This window comes from Equus przewalskii, chromosome 1, assembly GCF_037783145.1.
Source record: "Equus przewalskii isolate Varuska chromosome 1, EquPr2, whole genome shotgun sequence".
Classification (NCBI taxonomy): Eukaryota; Metazoa; Chordata; class Mammalia; order Perissodactyla; family Equidae; genus Equus; species Equus przewalskii.
This window is the reverse complement of record NC_091831.1, coordinates 174,555,263-174,577,753: the sequence shown is the minus strand read 5'-3', so window position 1 is coordinate 174,577,753 and position 22,491 is coordinate 174,555,263. Positions and strand designations below refer to the sequence as shown.

Below are 22,491 nucleotides of genomic sequence, written 5' to 3'. Positions count from 1 at the left end.
AAGTTCTCTAGATTTTAGTCAAAGGATATTTCTTCCTGAGAGGATATCTTTAGGGCATTGCTCCACCCTCAAGCATTTAACACATTGACTGAGTTAACTGGTTTGGGAAATTTTTATATTATAATTAATGTCTATATAAAACTTAGAGCTTATATACTTCTTTCATATATTTTCATTAGTCATATTATTCATCCTTAAGCCTTTTAATGTAAGTATTATTATCTCTGATAAAGAATTGAGTTCCAGGGACATTAAGAAGACTTTTCCGTGGTTGTTAAGATTTTGAGTTCTTGAACTAATCATCATATCCCAGTGCTCACGCTTTAAAGCTTGTGCTGTTCCTCCTGTATCACACTGTGTGTAAAAGCAATCGGAAAGCACTTAGTTGGATTCTGAGTTATAAGGTAGAAGCTTTTCTAGAATATCCCTTCTGCATATTTTTATGTTTAATACTTATATTTTTGTATATTAATTACTTAGTCATTTTACTTTTCTTATAGGAACCTCCAGAAGTTTAGCCTTTTTGGAGACATAAGTATTCTACAACAGCAAGGAAGTTTGTCAAACACATACCTCAGCAAGGCGGACCCTGACGGCAAAACAATTAAACAGTGAGTTACACAGTCAGTGGAACGGGGCTTGTGTTAATAATAATTCTCATTTTGTCTGAGAAATTGTAAGATAGGATCAGAAGAGTAATGACATTTTTTCTATAAAGAATGTATGTCCTGGAAATGTCTTAACTGTAAAATATAGTAGCAGTATATGCCATTCTATCTCATAAATTTTTAAGGCAAATCAAAGAATTTGCTAGCTTATACTATTTAAGACTGTTATTTCTCTACTTTCCTTTGTTATAACATAAATTGTATATCATTAATCTTTTCTACCCTACTGGTGTAAAATGCTGCTTTCTTTGGATAAAGAACATATTGCTATATGTTTAATACATCTGTATATTAAATATATCTATATATTTAATACATCTTATTCTATTTTAACGTGAATTTTAGAGGTATTTGTGATAATAATACTTGTGGGTCAAATAGAAATTAACTAGTGAGAGAAAATGGATCTCAACATTACATGGCATTTCATTGCCTTTTTTCAAAAGTCAGTATTAAGATTAGAGCTAACTGGTAACAGGATTGTTGTGGTATGTGTTTTCCTTACAGAATTCAGCAGCTGTTTGAAGAAATACTGAGTAATAGTAGGCAACTGAAATGGCTGTCCTGTGGGTTTATGCTGGAAATAGTAACCCCAACATCACTGTCATCTCTCTCAAACTCTATTGCCAACACCATGGAGCACCTGAGTTTACTGGACAACAATATTCCTGGTAACAGCACCCTTATCACTGCAGTCGAACTGGAGCGATTTGTGAACCTGCGCTCACTTGCCCTGGATTTCTGTGACTTTACGGCTGAGATGGCAAGAGTCTTAACCGATAGCAACCATGTGCCTTTGCAGCGACTGTCTCTCCTAGTCCACAATGTTTCCGTGATGCACAAGTCTCTGGACAACATGCCAAATGACGAGCACTGGAAAGCCTTGTCACGAAAGAGCACCAGCCTTCGGGTCTATGTAATGGCCTTTGATGTCAAGAGTGAAGACATGTTAAAGATTCTGAAACCCAGCATACCACTAGAGAGGATTCATTTCGACAGCTACATCACTTGCGTTTCAGGGGCTATTGTTGATCTTATATCTAGGCAGTATGACAAGTTTCTCACTCATTTTATATTAATGAATGATGTGATTGACATGTCTGGTTTTCCAGATCTTAGTGACAACCGAAATGAAGACCCGTTGGTTTTGTTAGCATGGAGGTGCACAAAGCTCTCTCTTCTGGCAGTTCACGGTAGGTGATTTTCGTCCACTGCAATTTGATATTGATATTACACCTAAAACATTTTATACCAAAAAAAGATAGCACTGACATTTATAGTTTCAAGAAATCTTATAACAAGTTGACGTGCAGATTTTTTTTTGAGGAAGATTAGCCCTGAGCTAACATCTGCTGCCAATCCTCCTCTTTCTGCTGAGGAAGACTGGCCGTGAGCTAACATCCATGCCCATCTTCCTCTCCTTTATATGTGGGATGCCTGCCACAGCATGGCTTGACAAGCGGTGCCATGTCCGCAGCCAGGATCCAAACCGGTGAACCCCCAGCCGCCAAAGTGGAACGTGCACACGTAACTGCTGCACCACCGGGCCGGCCCCCAGATTTTTATACTTTTTACATTTATAAGATATATCACTTACAAGTGGAAAGTTTTATTTTTACCCTAAGTGTTCTGCTCTGGCTTTTGTGTCACTTTTTTATTCCACCATGTGATTGATGGTATTTCACAAACATGGCATTTGAAAATAATTTATCTGTCCAAGAAACATGCATATCCCGCTGCAGTAGATAGATTTCTTCTTCCAATCAGAAGATCTCTTAAAAACCTAATGCAGAAGGAAGAGAAAGTATGATTTCTTTCATGCTTGCTGCCTCATCTTCTAGATTCTAGGTATCAACATATTAATTTGTATGACCTTTTTTAAATGATGGTTCCATTGATTGAGTATATGCTTTTTTCTTATTGGCATCTTTCGTCTTAATGCGAACGACCCACATTTTGAGAGAACGTTGCTATTCTGACAAATTAGAGGAATGTTTTACTTCCTTTTCTGGAACTTATATTTACAGAATACAAAATAGAAAGTCTATATGAACATCTTAAACTCTCTTTATTAGCTCTGTTTCATTATTTTTGAAATTAATCTTTTAGCCTGCATTTGAGTGTGAGAAAGTATGTGTGCTTTTCAAGTTTGCTTTGTAATTTGACCGGACATCAGAGGTAGTAGCACTTAACCAACTTAACCTCTACGCCACCAGACTGGACCCAGGAGATGATTTTTTACTAATGAAAATTACCAGTTTACTGTGTATTGTTAATGGATTACATATATGTGAAATAAAAATTTGTTCTTTGATACATCACTACCCAAAACTATATAATTATACTTTTAATTTTAAATGTCTTCAATTTTACCAAATGCAGTGATATCAGAATAGGATTACAGCGCCTATCAATTCACCACCCACAGTGATGTTCTTAGAGTCAATATCAAACTTCTAATCTTTTTTTCCCCTTGGCTTAACAATCATCCTTCCTTTTCCAATCTCAATATATTTTTTAAGTTAAAGGACCAAAGTGGTAAGTAAGATGCAAATTTGTCGAAAAGACTAACTTATCAAATAGACAAAATAAAATGCAGGGAAATGACAGTGCTTGTCTTGTGCTTGTTTTTAAGGTTACACAGTGTGGGCGCACAACCTCATTGCCATTGCTCGTCTTCGTGGCTCTGATCTAAAAGTACTTGAAGTCACCGAAGAAAGCATCGATTTTGACCAAGGTGAACTGGCCGACCAGGACGTGGATCCAGTGCATAACCTTATTGAGCAGGTATCCCTGGGCCTGGGTCAGCCTTGGCATGCGGTCATGGACATCGAATCACTCAGTGTCTTCACTGAACCAAATCGTCATTTTTACAGAGAGATGCAAAGCTTCAGCGAAGACATTTAGGTTTTTTTAAATGTACAATTCCTGTGGTTACATATGCAAGTAGGGTCCTATTATGTTTTTTTCAGTAGTGTGAATTAATCCCTTTGTGCTGTGTTTAATCAGTATTAGCTTTATAGGATTATATATGTATATTCTACTTCTTGATCAAAGAACGTAGTCGGGTATTGGTTTAGAAGTTCAAAGTGACAATGTATAGGGCTTTCACGGTTAATGGACTTGTTACCAAACCTTAAGGATATACAACCGAAGATTGTCTGAGGTTGCTGGCTAACTTTATTTTTCACTGAGTTACCCTGCCTTTTTGATGTTTTTATTCTTTGTGTGTCAGAGTTCAGAGCTCAGGAGCCAAAATATTTTTATACATATATAGATATATATCCGTAGCCCGGTGAATTTGTATGCAATGCACTGCATTCATGCATTCTGATAGCATTTCAATAAACTTTATTTGAAATGGAAGAAGGGAGGATAATATGATCCCAAATGAATTACCTTTAACAGAAAAGCCAAGACTTTAATCATTACATATATAATAGTCCATATCACCAATTACCATTCTGAATTTTGTATAGTACTACGTTAGAGCATTGCTTAATCCTTTTTTCCAAATGCATTTACATAAACATGAATACTCAAATTGTTGGATTTTTTTAAACTATATCTGACATAATTTTATTTATCAATTACATTATACATTCAAGTTAGCTTTTTAGCCCAGATTTCAAATAGTGGAGGAAGCAAGAAACTATATTCCAGGGTAAAACCTCCTTTATAAAAGAAAATCAAAAAACAGAGTTGTAAACACACATGCTTGCAAACATTAGTCGTGAAATCCCTAGCAACAAGTCACTGGATTTTTCTCTGTCAGCGCGCGTGTCAGCTGCCAAAGAATAGACTTAACTGAAGAAGTGCCCACATGCTGGCAGGGGCCGGCCCGCTCTGGCCAGCCAGATACTGCTAGATTGTAATATTTAAGGTCGAATTTCGACCTGTGGTACACAGCTGTGCTGTGGCTCAGTCAGCAACCTCAGAACTCTGAAAAAACAAAACAAAAAAAGAAAAAAAAACCATGCACCTGTTTCACTGTGAATAGTGAATGTAAAGGAAAGAAAGGAGAAACTGAAAGCTTGTTCTATCACAGGTATGAGCTGCTATGATACATGAAGAACATTCCATGAAGTATGTTTTAAAACCTTGTTATATCTGAGAGGCTTTAAAAGCCGAGTTAACTGTTCAGGGCAACCGCGGTACAGACGTGGTCTCTGTGAGACTTCCACCTGACCCCAGTTTTAAGTGGTACGAATGTTGTGCATTTAATGTTAAAGGACAGTCTGCAATAATAAAGTAAGTAGCCAACGTGGGTGCCCAGCAGTGCTGAGACCTGGCTGCTCTATTGTAAGCTTTGGAAACACAATTTATGCAACAGATGTCCAGATATGATTCTATTTATGGAAAAAGTTTATATGTATTTTACAAATGGTTTTACCATCTTATATTAAAATGACCTTTTGACAGGTGTGCACTGTTTTGTCTCCAGTGAGCACATACCATGCGGATTTTATATGTACATCAGTAGTGTGAATCCACTGGCACAGTGTGTGTAAATGCCAGATGTGGTGAGATTTTATCTTATAAATGTGATCAGATAAAATAACTCCTGACAGAAACTGTAAGGAAACCAGCTGAATGTTTGACCTGATGACTGATGTTGTATGGTTTATGTTAAATGTGTATTCTTTTAATCAATGAATAAAGCATTAAAAAGTGATCATTGTAATCTATTTGATTGTATATGAAGCATGCAAACTTTTAGTGTTAAACTACAATAGTGCTTTTATTGTGTAGAATCATGTTAGCTCCTGTTGTAGTCTGGTGCAGCAAAGCTTAAATTTGGGAATATATCATAAAAAGTCTTAGGCTGAATAGTTTGGAGGGTATTAAATTTTTTTTTGAAATTCACTGGCAAAATACAAGCTTAAAAGCAAGCAATAGACTGGTTAGCACAAAATCCAGGTGTATTGTGCATTTAGAATACATTGTTGATACAGTGAAACTTAAGTTAGAGACTATAGGAACTTCTTATTTTTAAAAATTCCTATACTGGATGCAAAAATACTTCAACATGCCAGTATTAAATAGTTCTTAAACCCCTACATTGCTTTAGTTTGGCTTTGTAAGATCCATTCTTGGTTGTCGAGACAAACAGCTGTCATTTATGAGAAAGAAAATGGCTTCTTTCCTGTCTTCCATCTTGCCTTCCGTAGTCATTCCAGACATGCCTCATCTTGGAATAGTCTGATGGTCACAAAGCCCTCTCATTACACCTTCTGCTTCCTTATTTCCTGGACACATCTAACTCCTTTGAATGAAGAATGTGCTTATGTGTTTAAAATACCAAAATAGCCCCCAAAAAGTGTGAAAAAAGGAAGTCTTATTAATATATACGACTAGCACGCAAGTGAAGGGTGGTGTAGTAAAGCACGAACCCGGGCGCCCCGACAGCTGTTTGCTGCTCTGAGCTCTGACTCCAGGGCTGCAGGAGCACAGACTCTCCCTGGAGCTCCCCTTCCCTCCTCTGTGAAATGAGGGCTTGGGCGTGGTTATCGAAAATTCTGACTCTTCTTTGAAAGCTTCAGCTGCGGTTAGCCTAACAGCCTATAGAGATATACAGGATCATCTTTGAACAAATGTATTAAATGTTTTCAAACCATAGCTTACTAAACTGTGAAATTTACATATCTAAAATTACTTTCCCATTTCCCCGTCCACCGTAGGAATAGAGAAATTAGGGAGTCAGTGAGGCGAGGCTTGGGAAGGGCATTGTGCTTATGGTTGAACACGTAGTTTCAGAAACTAATTTGCTTTGGGCTTTTAGATGAATCAGACTGGATCTTTATGAAGCCAGTAACGCAAAATGGAGCTAACAGAGTAACACGCAGGTGTGAGTCATGCCCAGCGAGCACACCACATTGTCTCTACCGATGCTTCCCAGCCTTTTTCATGTCCTGACACATAGAGAAAAGATTGTACAGCAGACTGAAAGGAATTGGAGCAGCGAAAAGAAAATCATTGTGTTCTTTATTCTATAATTGATGAGAAAAATAAAATGCAAAGGATTTGGGAAAATAAATATTGAATTTATACAGAACTTTCAAATAAAAGCTTGTCAAATGTTTTAACTGATAACCTCTTAAAAGTTTTTATATTGTCACCAATGAGGAACACCCCACAAATAGGTGATAATTTTTAAACTCTTTCTTTTCCACAACCATTCAAAAATTTATGCAGCTGAAACGATACTTAAAATATCTAACAGCTGTAATGGTAAATGTGATGTTGAGATTTCTTGTAATGTGAATTAATTTTAAATTCAAGTGATTTTCTTCATTACAAGTATTTCAAAATAATGCCGAAGCTCTCATCTGTGGTCTCCCGTGCATAGCCCCCTTGCTAGTTTAGCCAGCACTGAGCACACACATCAGCCACCAACACACAGAAGTGTCTGACTTATATGAAGGCAGTAGGAAGCCTGAGGGAGCCCCCCCATCTCCCGTGCCCAGCCCGCTCACACCCAACCCACTGCATCTGGGCTTCGCACCTGGGCTTCCCACCTGTTCTTTGGACACTGGGAACAGACTTCTCTCACAGCCTCATACATGCCCCCTTGTCCATGATGAACGGTGGAGCACTCTGCCCCTGGCAGGGGAGTCGTGAGTGCCTGAGTGTGCTTGCTCTCCAGGGCACACTGTCAGGCCTAGCTCCACTAGCTGCTCTCCGAGGAGAAAGTGACAGCATCAGGAGGCGACCCGCCGGGGCTCCCGGCTACCCCAGAACTCAAGTAGCCAGGAAGGGCGCCGCTCCAGCACAGTCTACCGACTGACTTGGGGTGCTGGCTGTGGAAAAAAATGGAAGTTTATTGCAAATAAATTTTCACTTGTCATCCTTTTCTGAAAGATAAATTAAATGAGGGCAAGATAATACCAGGTGTTGGCAGGGAAGAAGGAAACATGACAGTTGGAACTGGACTAGGTATAGTCACTTTCCAGAGCAAATTTGCAATATCTTGTAAAGTTGCCTGTGCCCTGTGACCCAGCAATTTCCCTTCCAGGGGTATTCTCTAACACTGTATCTTTGGTCCTTTTTGTGCTCATAGTCCCTAAAAATCCTGAAGGAATTTTGAAAAACCATGTACTCCTTTGCACATTTTTAAGTTAGACATATAAATTGGTCATAATCTTAGCAGATATAAACATTAAAAATTTAAAGAGAACTGTAAACATCATTTTTAAAAATGTATCTAACAGGATCTAAATGCCATAGTAACTCAGTACCTAATACCATCCATCCATTTAAAAAATGCATTAAGCTCTTGGTCATTTGGAAATTTTACATCCTTCAGTTTCCTCCTTAAGCTCACATAGTGTGTCAGTTATCAAGGTACTGCCCCAGCTCCGAATGCGCCCGTCAGTGTCTGCTCTCTGATCAGGGAACTCCTTTAAGTAGCCCTTTAAACTCAGATGAGCTTCAATTTTCGCAGCGAGGGCCCCGGGGACAGGGTAGAAGGAAAAGGCCCTCCTGTGGTTCCCGGGCAAGCCGGGGCTGGCAGCCTGCTGTGAAGACAGCGGTGGAGCCTGCCCCAGCCGGGGGCCCTGACCTGGTCCCTCTGCCAGCTTGCAGCCTCAGCCTGACCTGCCGTCAGCTCTCTTGACACACAAACCCACCCACAAGCTTTGAAGGCCTCCTGCCTGCACTGGCACCCGGACTCCCCCTGCCTGCCCTGCTGTGAGCAGCCTGCGTGCTGCCCTGTGATGCGGAGGGTCACTTGTGGGGCTGCCGCTGTCCAGCCCACCCGCTGGCCGCAAGACCATGCCCTTCTTCAGCCCCCGGGCCTCCCCCTGCACACCCACGTCCCTCATTGCTGTTCGCCCGCTCCCACCTGCACTCTGGATGGTGCATCAGCATCTGCAGACCAGCTCAGGCCTCTGGAGCCAGCAAACATCCCTGCTCTCCCGGGGGCTGACCTGCACCTTGGCAAGGAGCGCAGAACCCCCCCTTCCCAGCCTGGCCTCCGGTGAGCGCCCTCCCTCAGCCCAAGGGGGCCAGAGAGAGCTGTCTGACCTCATGATTGCTCTTATCATAGCTAATCATTCTTTACATTAAACTCTCCCTCTTTAAACGACTGTGTGCTTTGTCTCCTGATTGCCCCAGGCTGCTGCAAATACCCTTTCCCAAATATCCCACAGCTTTTTATCCAAATGTAACATACGTTTGTTAGGCTTTCATTGATTACTTATATATTTTCTGCAACAAAAATATATATAATTTAAAAAGTGTAATTTTTTTCTTATAAGACTATGTTAAAATCTTTTCTCCTAGATTTAGTTTTTATACATTTAAATACTTAATTGGTCAAAAATGTAAATATTATTATTTATATATATAAATTTATATATATACACATACTGATTTAAATGAGTATAAAGAATAAACTTATTAGAGCTGTATTTCTTAATGCAATGGATGAGACTGGGTCTTTTTTTCCCAATTAGTTCCTACTCCATGGGTGACTAGTACTTATTCCTGGAATGAGTCAGATCCAGCATCAATTCTATTCCTAGTTTTCATTTTTATAAACACAAGTGCTAAAAAATACTTTTCACGTAAATAAGTAGATGGGAAGAGAAAGAGTTTTACTATAGCAATGTCGCTCGTTCTTTGAACTCCTGAGCTTATAGGACCAAAAGCACACACTGGTCTCTCATCAGAAATTATTTTAGATAAGTGAATTGGTTGAAAGCAATCTATTCACTTTCTCAGCACTAACACCAGTATTTCAAATTTCTCTTTGGAGCTCCAGAGGTTTGTACACTTTAATATGATGCATCCAGGTAAGATTAGGACCGGGTGAAAGGTATGCATCCTTTTATAACATGGGAGAAAGGAAATTGCAAAAGGGAGGGTAGGAAAGGAGAAGCTGCACCTTCCTCATAAGTTCATCCTTGGGCAGAACAGCTTTGGGAAAGAATACACATGGACGGTGAAATTCTGTGGATTTTCCTAAAAGCATACCTGATACTGCTCAGAAATTCTTGGCATACTCCAAGGGCATATACCCCAATGTGAAAGCGCTAGAGAACTACTGTTTATGTGGCAAAGAAACACTAGGATGCTTATTTCCACATTATTTGTAATGAAAAATTAGCAGCAACTTACTATCCATCAATAACAGAATGCATTTACTGTGGCATATCCTCAGTGGAATACTATACAGCAGTCAAAAATAACTAAACCTACGTTTATTAACATGGATGAGTCTCAAACAGCATTAAGTGAAAAAAGCCAACTTCTAAAATATATATATAATACTATTGATGTACATTTTTTGTTGTTTTTTTTTTTTTTTTGCAGAAGATTAGCCCTGAGCTAACTGCTGCCAATCCTCCTCTTTTTTCTGAGGAAGACTGGCCCTGAGCTAACATCCGTGCCCATCTTCCTCTACTTTATATGTGGGACATCTGCCACAGCATGGCTTGATGAGCGGTGCCATGTCCGCACCCGGGATCTGAAACAGCAAACCCCAGGCTGCCAAAGCAGAACGTGTGCACTTAACTGCTGTTCCACTGGGCTGGCTCCTATTGATGTACATTTTTAAAAGGCAGGAAAAATAGACTTACATATTGTACATAAACACATTTAATTAGAAAAACAAAAAAATTCACATACTCTTCACAAGAGTGCTTACCTCTGGGACATGAGGGCATTCCATAAATTTTTTTCTTGGAAAAAAAAAATGGCAAAATGTTAAATTTGTTCTATCTAGTAAGTAAAGGAGTATTCATTATATTATTTTGTTCTTTCCCATACTTTTTAAATATTTGTAATTTAAAATGTCAGTATGATCCGAGTTACCAATAAATGCATGACTATGGATTGACTGGTTTCATGATCCTGGCTGAGTCTAAAATGTGGCCAAGACAGGAGGATGGAGCATTGCCTTCCGCTCGCGCACGCACGAGTGCGTCACATTCAGCTGAAAGAGGCTCCAAGAGCTACCAAGAGTTTAAAGACTATTTAGTTGTAGGTACAAAAGTTCCAAATGGACTTTTTTCTAATATGTCACTGTAGCTGACTCAGTTGTATCTCAATTTAAAGTACTATTGTCACTAGAGGGATACTCATTCAATATGGACGTTATATAAAACAGCCCCGGTTATTTGGAGTGTTGGCAAGGGTCCAGAAGTAAGTATCTAAGACTCGGGGGGCCTACACTTTATCATCATCCCCTGCAGTAACGCTCAAAGGTGTCGCATTCAGAAGAGTCACTTTCACTTCCTTTAGCTCACTTTTTCTTACTTTCAACATAATTCTAAGAAGCCTGTTCGTCTGGTTTCTCCATCTACAGTAGATTAGAAGTGGAGGGGAGGCGTGACTGGAGGGCATGGATGTTTACACACCTGAGAAGACAGCATGACTAATCTTAAGCCATTTGTGGGCGAACTTCAGTCAGACTTACACGCCCCGGTAACGCGCTTGAAATACATGGCAATGATAAATATCTGTAATGACCCTGAATCAACAGGAAAGTATATTATCTTCAGAATATCTGTGTAATATGTTAATAGAATATTTTTTTTTTAAGTTTGGCACCTGAGCTAACTGTTCCCAATCTTCTTTTTTTTCCCCTCATTCTTCTCCCCAAAGCCCCACAGTACATAGTTGTATATTCTAGTTGCAGGTCCTTCTAGTTGTGGCATGTGGGACGCTGCCTCAGCATGGCCTGATGAGCGGTGCCATGTCCGCACCCAGGAACTTAACCAGTGAAACCCTGAGCCACCAAAGCGGAGAGCACGAACTTCACCACTCGGCCACGGGGCCAGCCCCTTAATGGAACATTTAATACATTTTAGAAATATTTTCACACAAGATAGTTAAGAGTTTGTGTGTAAAAGAATGGACTTTAGTCAATCAAGAAATATTCACTTAAGTGAAATTTTCTGAGAAAATACTGGATAAATTAGCTAAGAAATATGACTGGCATGTATTGAATATTTACTGTGTGCCAAGCATTACTTTAACCACTTCACAAGAAAGTATTTAATTCTCACAGCAACCCTGCGGTACATATCACCCCCATTTCATATGTGAGGAAACTGATGTACAGAAAAGTTGAGACTCTTGTCCAAGGTCATAAAACCAGTAAGTGGTTGAGCAAGATTTGGACCAAGATGGTAGAACTCCTACATTATACAACCTGCATCCTGCCACTCTTAAATACTACAACTAGACTATTACTAGGCAGTAATACCGTTTTTCAACTAAGTTTTTCAAATATACAGATATTAAACTTTAAATTTCCATACTCTCCATGTACCAGTATTCTTGCTGTGTTTCTTGAATTGTGTTAACTGTCTGGTATATTTTAGTGTGTGTGTGTGTGTGTGTGTGTGTCCCCATATCACCAATTCTATTGAATCTTAGAGCAACAGAAAGATCACGTAGGTGTATGAATTTGCGTCTAACACATAAAGTGTATGTGTGTGTGTGGAGACACACATTGAAAATGTAAATGTACTACATAATCTACTGTATGTGTGTAATTTTATTTTATTCTAATTTTTAATGAGAAAAATTATCCAGTTGGCGTATGGTATACGGTTAGCCTACCTACTGGCGAGAGACAGTCAAGGTAACTGTAAAATCAGAGCAGTTACTACCTTGTAACCATAACTGTTTCTGGAAGCTAAGAACTCTACTTACCTGGGATGGCACATTGTTAGAGATTTTCAAGTGAGTGGAATATATATAATCTTGGTCCTTTATAAACATTATTTCAGCTATGTTTGTAGACCCAACAAATGGAGAAAATTTTTAAAAACTAGCTGATCAAATTACAGTTTTGTTAACATAATATTAGCTGACTAATTTGATCATGTTTTTCACTAAATTAATAAAATCGAGAGTATTTTCGCACCTTGTAATCCCAAGGGGTCATTAAATTAACAGATCCAAAATTTTCAGACCTAGGTAGTTAATTACCTGACTCCTTTCACCAAAATAAGGAAATTAAATTCTCTTTTGATAGGAGTGGATTCTTTGATAGTACTTCCTATTACACTAATAAGTATAAATTTATTAAAATATCAACTAGTTAAGTGAGAATTTAAGATTTCCTTATATAGACTTAAAGACTAAAATAAAAGATACTCTGAGAGCAAACTATTTCAAAATATAAAGTTAACATAAATATTTAGTAATTTGAAAAAAGTCAAAAACGACTTAAACATAAGTTCAGAGAAAATGAATTATCTTTGGTTGAAATAAACATAATTCAAAATAAGTTCCAACAAAGAAATGGTAATAAAAATTTTAAAGCACTTTGTATCATTTCTAAATAAAGGAGAGTCAATATAATTATGGTTTTAATAAAATAACATGTCCCCAAAATTAGAAATAACAAAGTGGAAATAGAGGGAATGTACCTCAATATTTATAAAGGCTATATATGAAAACCCATAGCTAACATCAAACCCAACAGTGAAAAACTGGAAGCTTCTCCCCAAAGATCAAGAATGACAATGGTGCCCACTCTCACCACTCCTATTCAACATTGTATTGGGAGTCCGAGCCAGAGCATTTAGCCAAGAAAAAGAAATAAAAGGCATCCTGAAATCAGAAAGGAAGAAGAATACCATTCTATTTGCATGTGACATGATATTATACACAGTAAACCCTAAAGGCTGCACCAAAAACCTATTAGAACTAAATGAATTCAGTAAAGTTGCAGGACACAGTATTAATATACAAAAATCAGTTGCATTGCTAAACACTAACAACAACCTATCCAAAAAGGAAATTAAGAAAGCAATCCCATTTACAATGGCATCAAAAAGAATAAAATACTTACAAATAAATTTAAACAAGGAAGTGAAAGATCTGTACACTGAAAACTGTAAGACATTGATGAAAGAAATTGAAGACACAAATAAATGGGAAGATATTCCATGTTTATGGACTGAAAGAATTAACATTTTTTAAATGTCCATAATACCCAAAATGATCTACAGATTCGATGCAAGTTCTATTCAAAATTCCAATGGCATTTTCCACAGAAATAGAAAAAGAAATCCTAAAATTTCTAAGGAACCACAAAAAACTCCACATGCCGAAAACAATCTTGAGAATGAAGAATAAAGCTGGAAGCATCACACTTCCACATTTCAAACTATATTAACCAAATCTATAGTAACCAAATCAATATGGTATTGGCATAAAAACAGATACACCATCAGTGGAACAGAATAGAGAGCTCAGAAATAAACTCATGCATATATGTCAACTAATTTTCAACAAAGGAGCCAACAATATACAATGAGGAAAGGACAGTCTCTTCAATAAATGGTCAAACTATTCACATACAAACGAATGAAACTTGACCCCTCTCTCACACCGTTCACAAAAATCAACTCAAAATGGATTAAAGACTTTCACGTAGACTTGAAACCATAAAACTCCTAGAAGAAAACACAGAGGGTAAGCTCCTTGACATTGGTCCTGGCAATGACTTGTTGGATTTGACACCAAAAGAAAAGACAAAGAAAATCAAAAACGAGTGAGACTACATCAAACTAAAATGCTTCTGCACAGCAAAGGAAACCATCAACCAAATGAAAAGGGAACCTACGGAATGGGAGAAAATATTTGTGAACCACATATCCGCTAAGGGGTTAATATCCAAAATAGACAAGGAATTCATATAACTCAACAGCAAAACAACAAATAACTCAATTAAAAAATAAGCAGAGGATACGAACAGACATTTTTCCAAAGAAGACATACAAATGGCCAAGAGGTACATAAAAAGGTGCTCAACATTACTAATCACCAGAGAAATGCAAATTAAAATCACAGTGAAATATTACTTCACTCCTGTTAGGGTATCTATTATCAAAAAGACAAGAGAGAACAAACGCTGGTGAAAACGGTGGAGAAAAGGGAACGTTAGGCACTGTTGTTGGGAATGTAAACTGGTGCAGCCACTATGGAAAAGCAGTGTGGAGGTTCTTCAAAAAATTAGAAGTAGAACTACTGTATGATCTAGCAATCCCACTTCAGGGCATTTACCCAAAGGAAACGAAACCAGTAACTTGAAGAGAAATCTGCACCCCAATGTTCATAGCAGCATTATTTACAATAGCTTAGACACGGAAACAACCTCAGTGCCCATCTGTCAATGGATAAAGGAAATATGGTGCACATATTTATATACATATATATACACACACACAGAATATTTTTCAGCCTTAAAAAAGAAGGAAATCTTCCCATTTGCAACAACATGGATGAATCTAGAAGGCATTATCCTAAGTGAAATAAGTCGAAAACATAGAGAGTAGTATGGTCATTGCCAGGGGATAGAGGATGGGGAAAATGGGAAGGGACTGCTAAAAGGGTATAAACTTTCAGTTATAAGATGAATAAGGTCTGAGGATCTAATGTACAATATGGTGAGTAGAGGTCATAATACTGTATTTTATCATTGAAATTTGCTGAGAGTATAGAACTTGTGTTCTCCCCCCAAAAAAGAAGGTAAATAGGTGAAGTAATGGACTTCTTAATTAACTCAGTGGGAATCCTTTCACAGTGTATACGTATACCAAATCATCATGCTGTACACTTTAAAAATATTACAATTTTGTCAGTTATAACTCAACAAGGTAAAAAAAGATATAAACGCCATAGATATACTATTGTTGACAAGAAGGCTATTCTCAGTCTGACAGATTATTTGTCCTTCTCACTGTTGCTTTTAGAATTTTATGTCCTTAGTATTCTACGTGTTCCCAAGGACACGTCTAGACGTGGGTATCCTTTCATTAACCTGCTTTGGACTCAGGGTGCTTCTCCAGTCTGAAGAACTATGTCTTTTATCAACTCAAGGAAATTCTCAGCGATTTCTTTGAAAGTTACCTCTCTTCCAGGCTCTCCCTCTGGAACTCACACAAAGCTCCTCTTGGACTCTCCATTCTGTCCTCCACGTCCTTTCACCTCTCCTTCATAATTTCACCCTCTTATCTCTGCACCACATCCTGGTCATTTCCTCAGATCTGTATTTTAGTTCTCACATAGCTGGGTCCAGTTTGCTGCTTAACTCATCCCTTGAGTTCTTCTAATGAATGTTTTTTCATTTCTAAACATTGTTTGATTTTTTACAACTATGCCTTGGCCTTTTTCATACTGTCCTGCTCTTTCTTTGTGGCTTTCTTCTTTCTTTTGTCTCTCAAATTATTTTTAAAATATACGGTATAATCTCATTCAGATTACTCTTCCAACTCAATTACTTGGGTTGTTAATGTTCCCGTCTGTTATGTCTACTGGTTTCCCTGAGTGGCACATATTTTTTTGAACTCGATTTTGGTAGGAAGGATGGGCACGCACATTCATGGCAGTAGAAGGATTACTACAGTGCAGCTTCTGCCAAGTCTTCTAGAGATTTCATATTCAGCTTTGAGTGCTCTTTTTTTTGAGGAAGATTAGCCCTGAGCTAACTACTGCCAGTCCTCCTCTTTTTGCTGAAGAAGACTGGCCCTGAGCTAACATCCGTGCCCATCTTCCTCTACTTTATATGTGGGACGCCTACCACAGCATGGCTTGCCAAGCGGTACCATGTCCACACCCAGGATCTGAACCAGCGAACCCCGGGCCACCAAGAAGTGGAACATGTGAACTTAACCGCTGTGCCACCAGGCCAGCCCTTGAGTGCTCTTTTAAGAGTCCCAGGTTTGTGTTGGAGTCTCTATACCCATTCAGATACGAAAGCATCACTGGTCCACTGCACGAGTGCAAGTCTCGATCAGGTCTGAAGACCCCCAGTTGGTTCTGGTACCAGGGATATTTCCCCTCTCTACACTCTTAGCTCTCTCATCTCAACATACCCTCAAATCATTTAATATTTACTAAGCTGACACAACCTGCAGACACATTTAACAGATGACATCCAGAATAGAACAAAGTTATCCAACTGCTGCTTATTCTCATTTGGATATCGAAGTTCTATTATGTAAATCCTTAACCTCTTCTAGCAACTACATCAGATTATTCTGCTGCATACACACTATGCTCTACTCACTTAAAACTCATAGAGCTTTGACACAGGAACAACAAATAATTTTTTAAAATCTAAAAATGATACTTTATATTTATCCTGCATGAAGTTTTACATTTTTCACACAAACCTGTCAGTACCACACAGCAAGTTGGAAACCCTAAAAAAAAAACAAAAGGAAGGGAGAGAAAAGGTAGTCCCTGCTTGTGATGGACCCTACTGTTTCTGCCTGCCCAGCAATCCATTCTTCTAACAGAGCTCTTCTTCTTATGAGAAATGTATTCATGTAATTCAGATGGGGACTACGGTTCCCACGCACAGTGGGGAGCTCCTGATCCCACGCCCCGGCCACAGGGGAGTGGTTTGGAAATCACCTTTACCCCAAGCCAAAAGAGTAAGAGCCATCCCCAGGAAGTTTGCTGGGACTTGCAAAATAAAGGCTCTCCCCCGTCCTGAGATTATAAACAGCAAATGCCATGTGCGTCCAGAGATGCTGCAACTACTTGGAGAGAGAACATTCCTGAGAATGGAACTACTGGAGAAAAGCAGAGCTGAGAAATTAGGAGAAAGACCTTGTTTGGATGATACAATTGAAGCCATTGGATATAACTGTGAAACAGTTGAAATTCTCAGTTACACAAACCAATATTATTCCATTTATTTTTCTCAAACTGCTTTGAGCTACATTTCCGTCTTGCAAGCAAGAAACCAAATACAATGTAGTAAGCTTAACTGCTCTTTACAGACAGCTATCAGAGAGCTCTTAGATTCCACCAAAAAACACCCCATCTCTTTTGTAGCACTCATATCCAATTCTGTCAAAGTAGCCGCTACTTTGAAAGAAACAGGAGGTTTAGTCTGCAAAGGTTATAAGGCTAGAATCTAAACAGACTCGTGGTGAACCCTGAACCACACCTGCAAAAGCAGACTAAAAATCGCCAACTATACTCACAAAGTAATTTTATAGTACCTAACCATGTCTACAAGTCTTCTGGCTTCAAAAAATAACAAAACTTTTTTCAACCAACCTGGTTCAAAAAAATGTGACCTATTTTTGTCTTAACTTTCTCTTAGCCTTCTCTCCCCTGCCCCAAATTCTAGCCCCAGAATACATTTTATGACTATATCCCTAAAAAGTTATCCTAAATCCAGGAGGGGGAAAAGTCTACACACCAAGATATTACACGATCATATATAATTCTTCAAAAGTTCTAAAAAAAATAAAGGGAAAACATCTTAAGTGTTCAGCAAGAAGAAAATAGTCAAGTAAACTATATTCACCAAAGGGGAAAGTTATACAACCATAAAAATGAAGTTTACAAAGACTACATAAAAATTACTTATATTAGAGGACTAAGTTTAAGAAAAGAATATAAAATTATAGACACACATAATTACAACACGAAAGAAACTTGGAGGATAAAAGGCCTGAAAGAAGCACAACACAACTGCAAAGAGTACTTGTTTTGGTGATGACCCTGGATGACTGTTTTGTCCTCTGCTTTGACCATTCTTTAAGATTTTTTATAGGACTATGTATTACTTTTCTATTTAAAAAATTGTAAGATCAAAGTAGAGGGAAAAGTTACTCAACCAGGACCAAGAAGTATTCTTCCTTGAAATGTTCAAGCCTACTGCATATCAGCCCAAAATAATGCTCAGTCCAACATCTTGAACTCTGACCTATCCCTTTAACCATCCCTTCCAATGGTGAAGACAACAGCAACAAGAGAAAACTTGAGCTTCAAGACAGCAGACTAAGTACTTGCATTTCCACCTGCCTCCTGAGGCTCCAGTGAAATAAACACAAAGAAGAACCAAGAGAAATAAACCCCGTAACACTGAAAAGAACAAAAGAGGTTAACACCAAATGAGAGGTTTCAAAATTCTGGAGGACAGAAGGAACAGACGGGATTAGGTGGGAGGATAAATTAGGTAGAGAAAGCCACAGCTTAGACCCTGTCACCAGGGGCTGGGAGACGTCGGCCTGACAGCGCCTGAAGCTGGGCTCAGAGCCAGATGGGAGGCTGTGCACCGAACTGAGGAAGGAATGTGAAAATAGGGAGAGTGGGTGAAGATCTGTGCACAGAATAACTTAAGAGTTGGGACCACCATTCCCCTGCCACAATCCCAAGCACAAGGCAGTGAGCCAGGATTCGCCTCCAGCTAAAATACTGTACAGATATTCCCTAAAGAAATTAAACTGTTTGCAACCAGCAGAAGCTCCTAGTGTGAAGTGAGGTGACCTAGAGGAACCCCCTCTCGCCCTGGTACCTGGAAGGCCCACCCAGTCAGCCAGCTCCCCATCTGCTCACCCTAAGGCACAGCCTATTAGTCACTGATTCCGTCTCCACCCCACACCCCGCAAAGAGCTCCCAGCCCGATTCCCCACTCAACAAAGAGATCTAACAGGCAATTCAGGCCTTCTTATCTAGAAAAAGGATACATCAGAATCAGCTAACTAGTTCATCTTCATTAAACAGGGACGACTTAAGGCTTACCGGGCACACGAGGAGAGCAAGCTCGAGATGAACAAACAGAGGAAACAGAGAGAATTCAAAAGAACACTTTCAGAAACCTCTGATTTAATATGGAGAAATTCAAGATACTAGATCTTTACAAAAAGGACAGGATCTATGAAAAAGGAACAAAGTATAATAAAGAATGCTCTTAAAGGTTAAACATATGTTTGCCGAGAATATAAAATTTAAGGATCGAAATATAAGGTTGAGAAAATTTTCTAGAAAATAAAGAGAGAGAGAAATAAAAAAACAAAAGAGAAAAAGTAGAAAAGGAATTTACCAAAGATAAAATACAATTTCCCAGAGTTGGAGGACACGAGTCTTCAGAGTTCAAGTGCCTAACAAACTAACAGCGAGGAGCGCCCTCTGGTCCTGCCTCCCTGAGAGAGAGACAGAGAGAGACAGAGATAAGAGAGACAGACAGAGAGACAGAGACTGCTGCAGGAGGAGGGTTGGCGGACAGCCTCTCGTTGCGGCACCTCCAGCATGCGCACCATGACCAGGTTGTCCCCGGGGGCTCCCAGCCAAGGACAGAACACGCAGGGGCCTAGAGCAGAGCCATTCCCACCCAAGGAGGGCCACCTCTCACAGGCCATCTCTGCCGGGGCGCTGCCATCGCCTCGGCTCAGGTTTTCTCAGAGCCGCACTATAATCTGAGGCTCTTCCCACCCCGTCTTCCCTCCTTCCCTCTCTCCTTTCACAGATGCCAGCCCTGCACCACACTCGGCACTCTCTCCCCTAAATTCTTCCCAGGTGTTCTCCCTCAATAAATCAATGGCTAATTCCAGCTTGGAATCTGCTTCTCAGAGGACCTGAACTAACACAAAAATAAATGAAAAAAGTCTCACATGTAGACACATCAAAGTGATTTCTAGAACACCAAAGATAATGAAAAATCATAAACGAACGAAAGATAACAAAAAAATCCTAAAAGTTTCTATAGGAAAAAATCAAGTTACCAAGAAGAGAACAGAATCAAATTCCCTTCAGACTTCTCACCAGCAACAACAGATATTAAAAGGCAACATACTGATATTAATTGATGTTAAAAGAACAATATATCCAAAATTCTGACCAATAATTCGATATCCAGATAAACTAACACCAAAAAAGGGGGTAGAGGAATAAAATTTTCAGACATGCCAGGATCCACAAACTTTACATTCCCTGCATCCTCTCTTAGGAAATTACTGGAGAGTGAACTCCAGCAAAACAAAAGACTTAAATTAAATAAAATAAAAAACAGCAAGATAGAGGAGAAACAATGGAGCAATCCCAAGAAATCAGTCAAAACGCAGGCTCTGTTCATGGCCTCGAGCATCGAGCAGCCAGTCTGGTCTGCGGCGGGAAGTCACAGGCCTCCAAGATAGTCCTTAACAAAAAAACACACATCAAACAGAAAAGACACGAAAGAGAATTTTTTTAAAAATCAGGACATGACAATGTCAAATAAAATGAGAGGAAAACAAAGAAAGCACGTGAGAAAAGTGGGAGGCGGGTTGTGTACTCTGCCCAAGTGTAAAACTAACCAAAACATACCATTATTTTAGGCTACTATTGGTAAATGAATAAAGAGAGAGTGGAGCAAGAAAAAATTATTCATTTCACTCTGATGTTTAAGAACATTCTCTTCAGAGTGACCCAGAAATTATGGGTCTAGGATTCGTAGAAGAGGAAATATAAATTTAGTATATGATTTGGCTTGATAGTGAACAATACTGAAATGACAATAATGACATAAATGCTACTTATTGATTTTTGTATTTTAGATCAACTATGGACCAAGTATAAAAGCTGGGTTATGCTTGTAGGCATGATATAATTATTAGCAACCTTGAAAATATAAAGGTTTAGCTAAGAGAAAATAGGATTTGGGCCAGCATGGGGAAAGAGAGGAAGCGGAATAATGAGGAGTCCTAACAGAGCTTTAAATATATTAAAATTACAAAAGAAACAACAGAAAATTTTAATCTGGATAAATATCAGACATGAAGAGGAAAAAATGGGGATGGGAGTAGTGTGTGTTAAGTCCTGACTTTTCATCTCAAGGAATCAATACTCAAAGTGATAAACTTACTAAATCGAGTTAGTAAATCAGAGATTAGAAATATAGTCACTCCAGTCAGAATGGCTATAATTAACAAGACAGGAAACAAGCGTTGGAGAGGATGTGGAGAGAAGGGAACCCTTGTACACTGCTGGTAGGAGTGCAAACTAGTGCAGCCACTACGGAAAGCAGTAGGGAGATTCCTCAGAAAATTAAGGATAGATCTACCATATGATCCAGCTATCCCAGGGCTGGGTATTTATCCAAAGAACTTGAAAACACAAATGCTCAGAGATACACGCACCCCTGTGTTCACCACAGCATTATACACAATAGCCAAGACTTGGAAGCAACCAAGGTGCCCATCAAGGGACGAATGGATAAAGAAGATGTGTTATATATATACAATGGAATACTACTCAGCCATACGAAATGATGAAATCTGGCCATTTGTGACAACATGGATGGACCTTGAGGCTATTATGCTAAATGAAATGAGTCAGAGGGAGAAAGTCAAATATCGTATGATCTCACTCATAAGTAGAAGATAAAAACAATGACAAACAAACACATAGCAATGGAGATTGGATTGGTGGTTACCGGAGGGAAAGGGGGGAGGGCAAAAGGGATGATTAGGCGCATGTGTGGTGATGGATTGTAATTAGTCTTCGGGTGGTGAATATGATGTAATCTACACAGAATTCAGGATTATATTATGATATACACCTGAAAGTTATATAACATTATAATCCAATGTTACTGCAATAAAAAAATGTTAAAAAGTCAGGTTAAAATAAATAAGAGATTAGAGGTATAAACATTTCTTCTAAAACTCTAAAATCACCAGAATTAAATAGAGAAAAAGAGTTAAAAGAGAAACTAACTAGGAAGTATAACTGGGGATAAGGAGTAAATGGGGAAAAACTTGCTTTTCATCCTAAAATACTATTATATGACTTATTCTCATTTGGTTATATTACTTTAATAAAAATGTATTTTAAAGCTAAACATGTTCATTTATTCTGGAACCCCACAGGATTTTAGACCACTCAGCCCACGTGAAGCCTCCCGTCCTCCACGTGCTCCTGTTGAGCGCTCTCCTTGCCCCCTCGACGACGTCTCCTCAGTCTGTGACCTCTCTGTCTACCCTGTCTGATGCGTCTGCTCCTCTGTCCTCTCCTCTGTACTAAGCCAGGACAGGTCTCCCCTGTCTGAAGGCAAACGACAAAATTTCACTTGACTGGA

At 38.9% G+C, this 22,491-nt stretch overlaps 1 protein-coding gene across 1 annotated transcript in view; it reads left to right on the top strand.

Annotated features, from left to right (window-relative positions):
* FBXO33 (F-box protein 33) overlaps window positions 1-5,343 on the top strand; it is a 43,081-nt gene extending 37,738 nt beyond the window's left edge. The window contains exons 2-4 of the mRNA XM_070629641.1: window positions 501-611; window positions 1,176-1,861; window positions 3,304-5,343. Of these exons, the coding sequence (XP_070485742.1) occupies window positions 501-611; window positions 1,176-1,861; window positions 3,304-3,575 (1,069 nt within the window). The 3' untranslated portion in view covers window positions 3,576-5,343. The remainder of the gene's footprint in view (window positions 1-500; window positions 612-1,175; window positions 1,862-3,303) is intronic.
* Window positions 5,344-22,491: the final 17,148 nt, after the last annotated feature.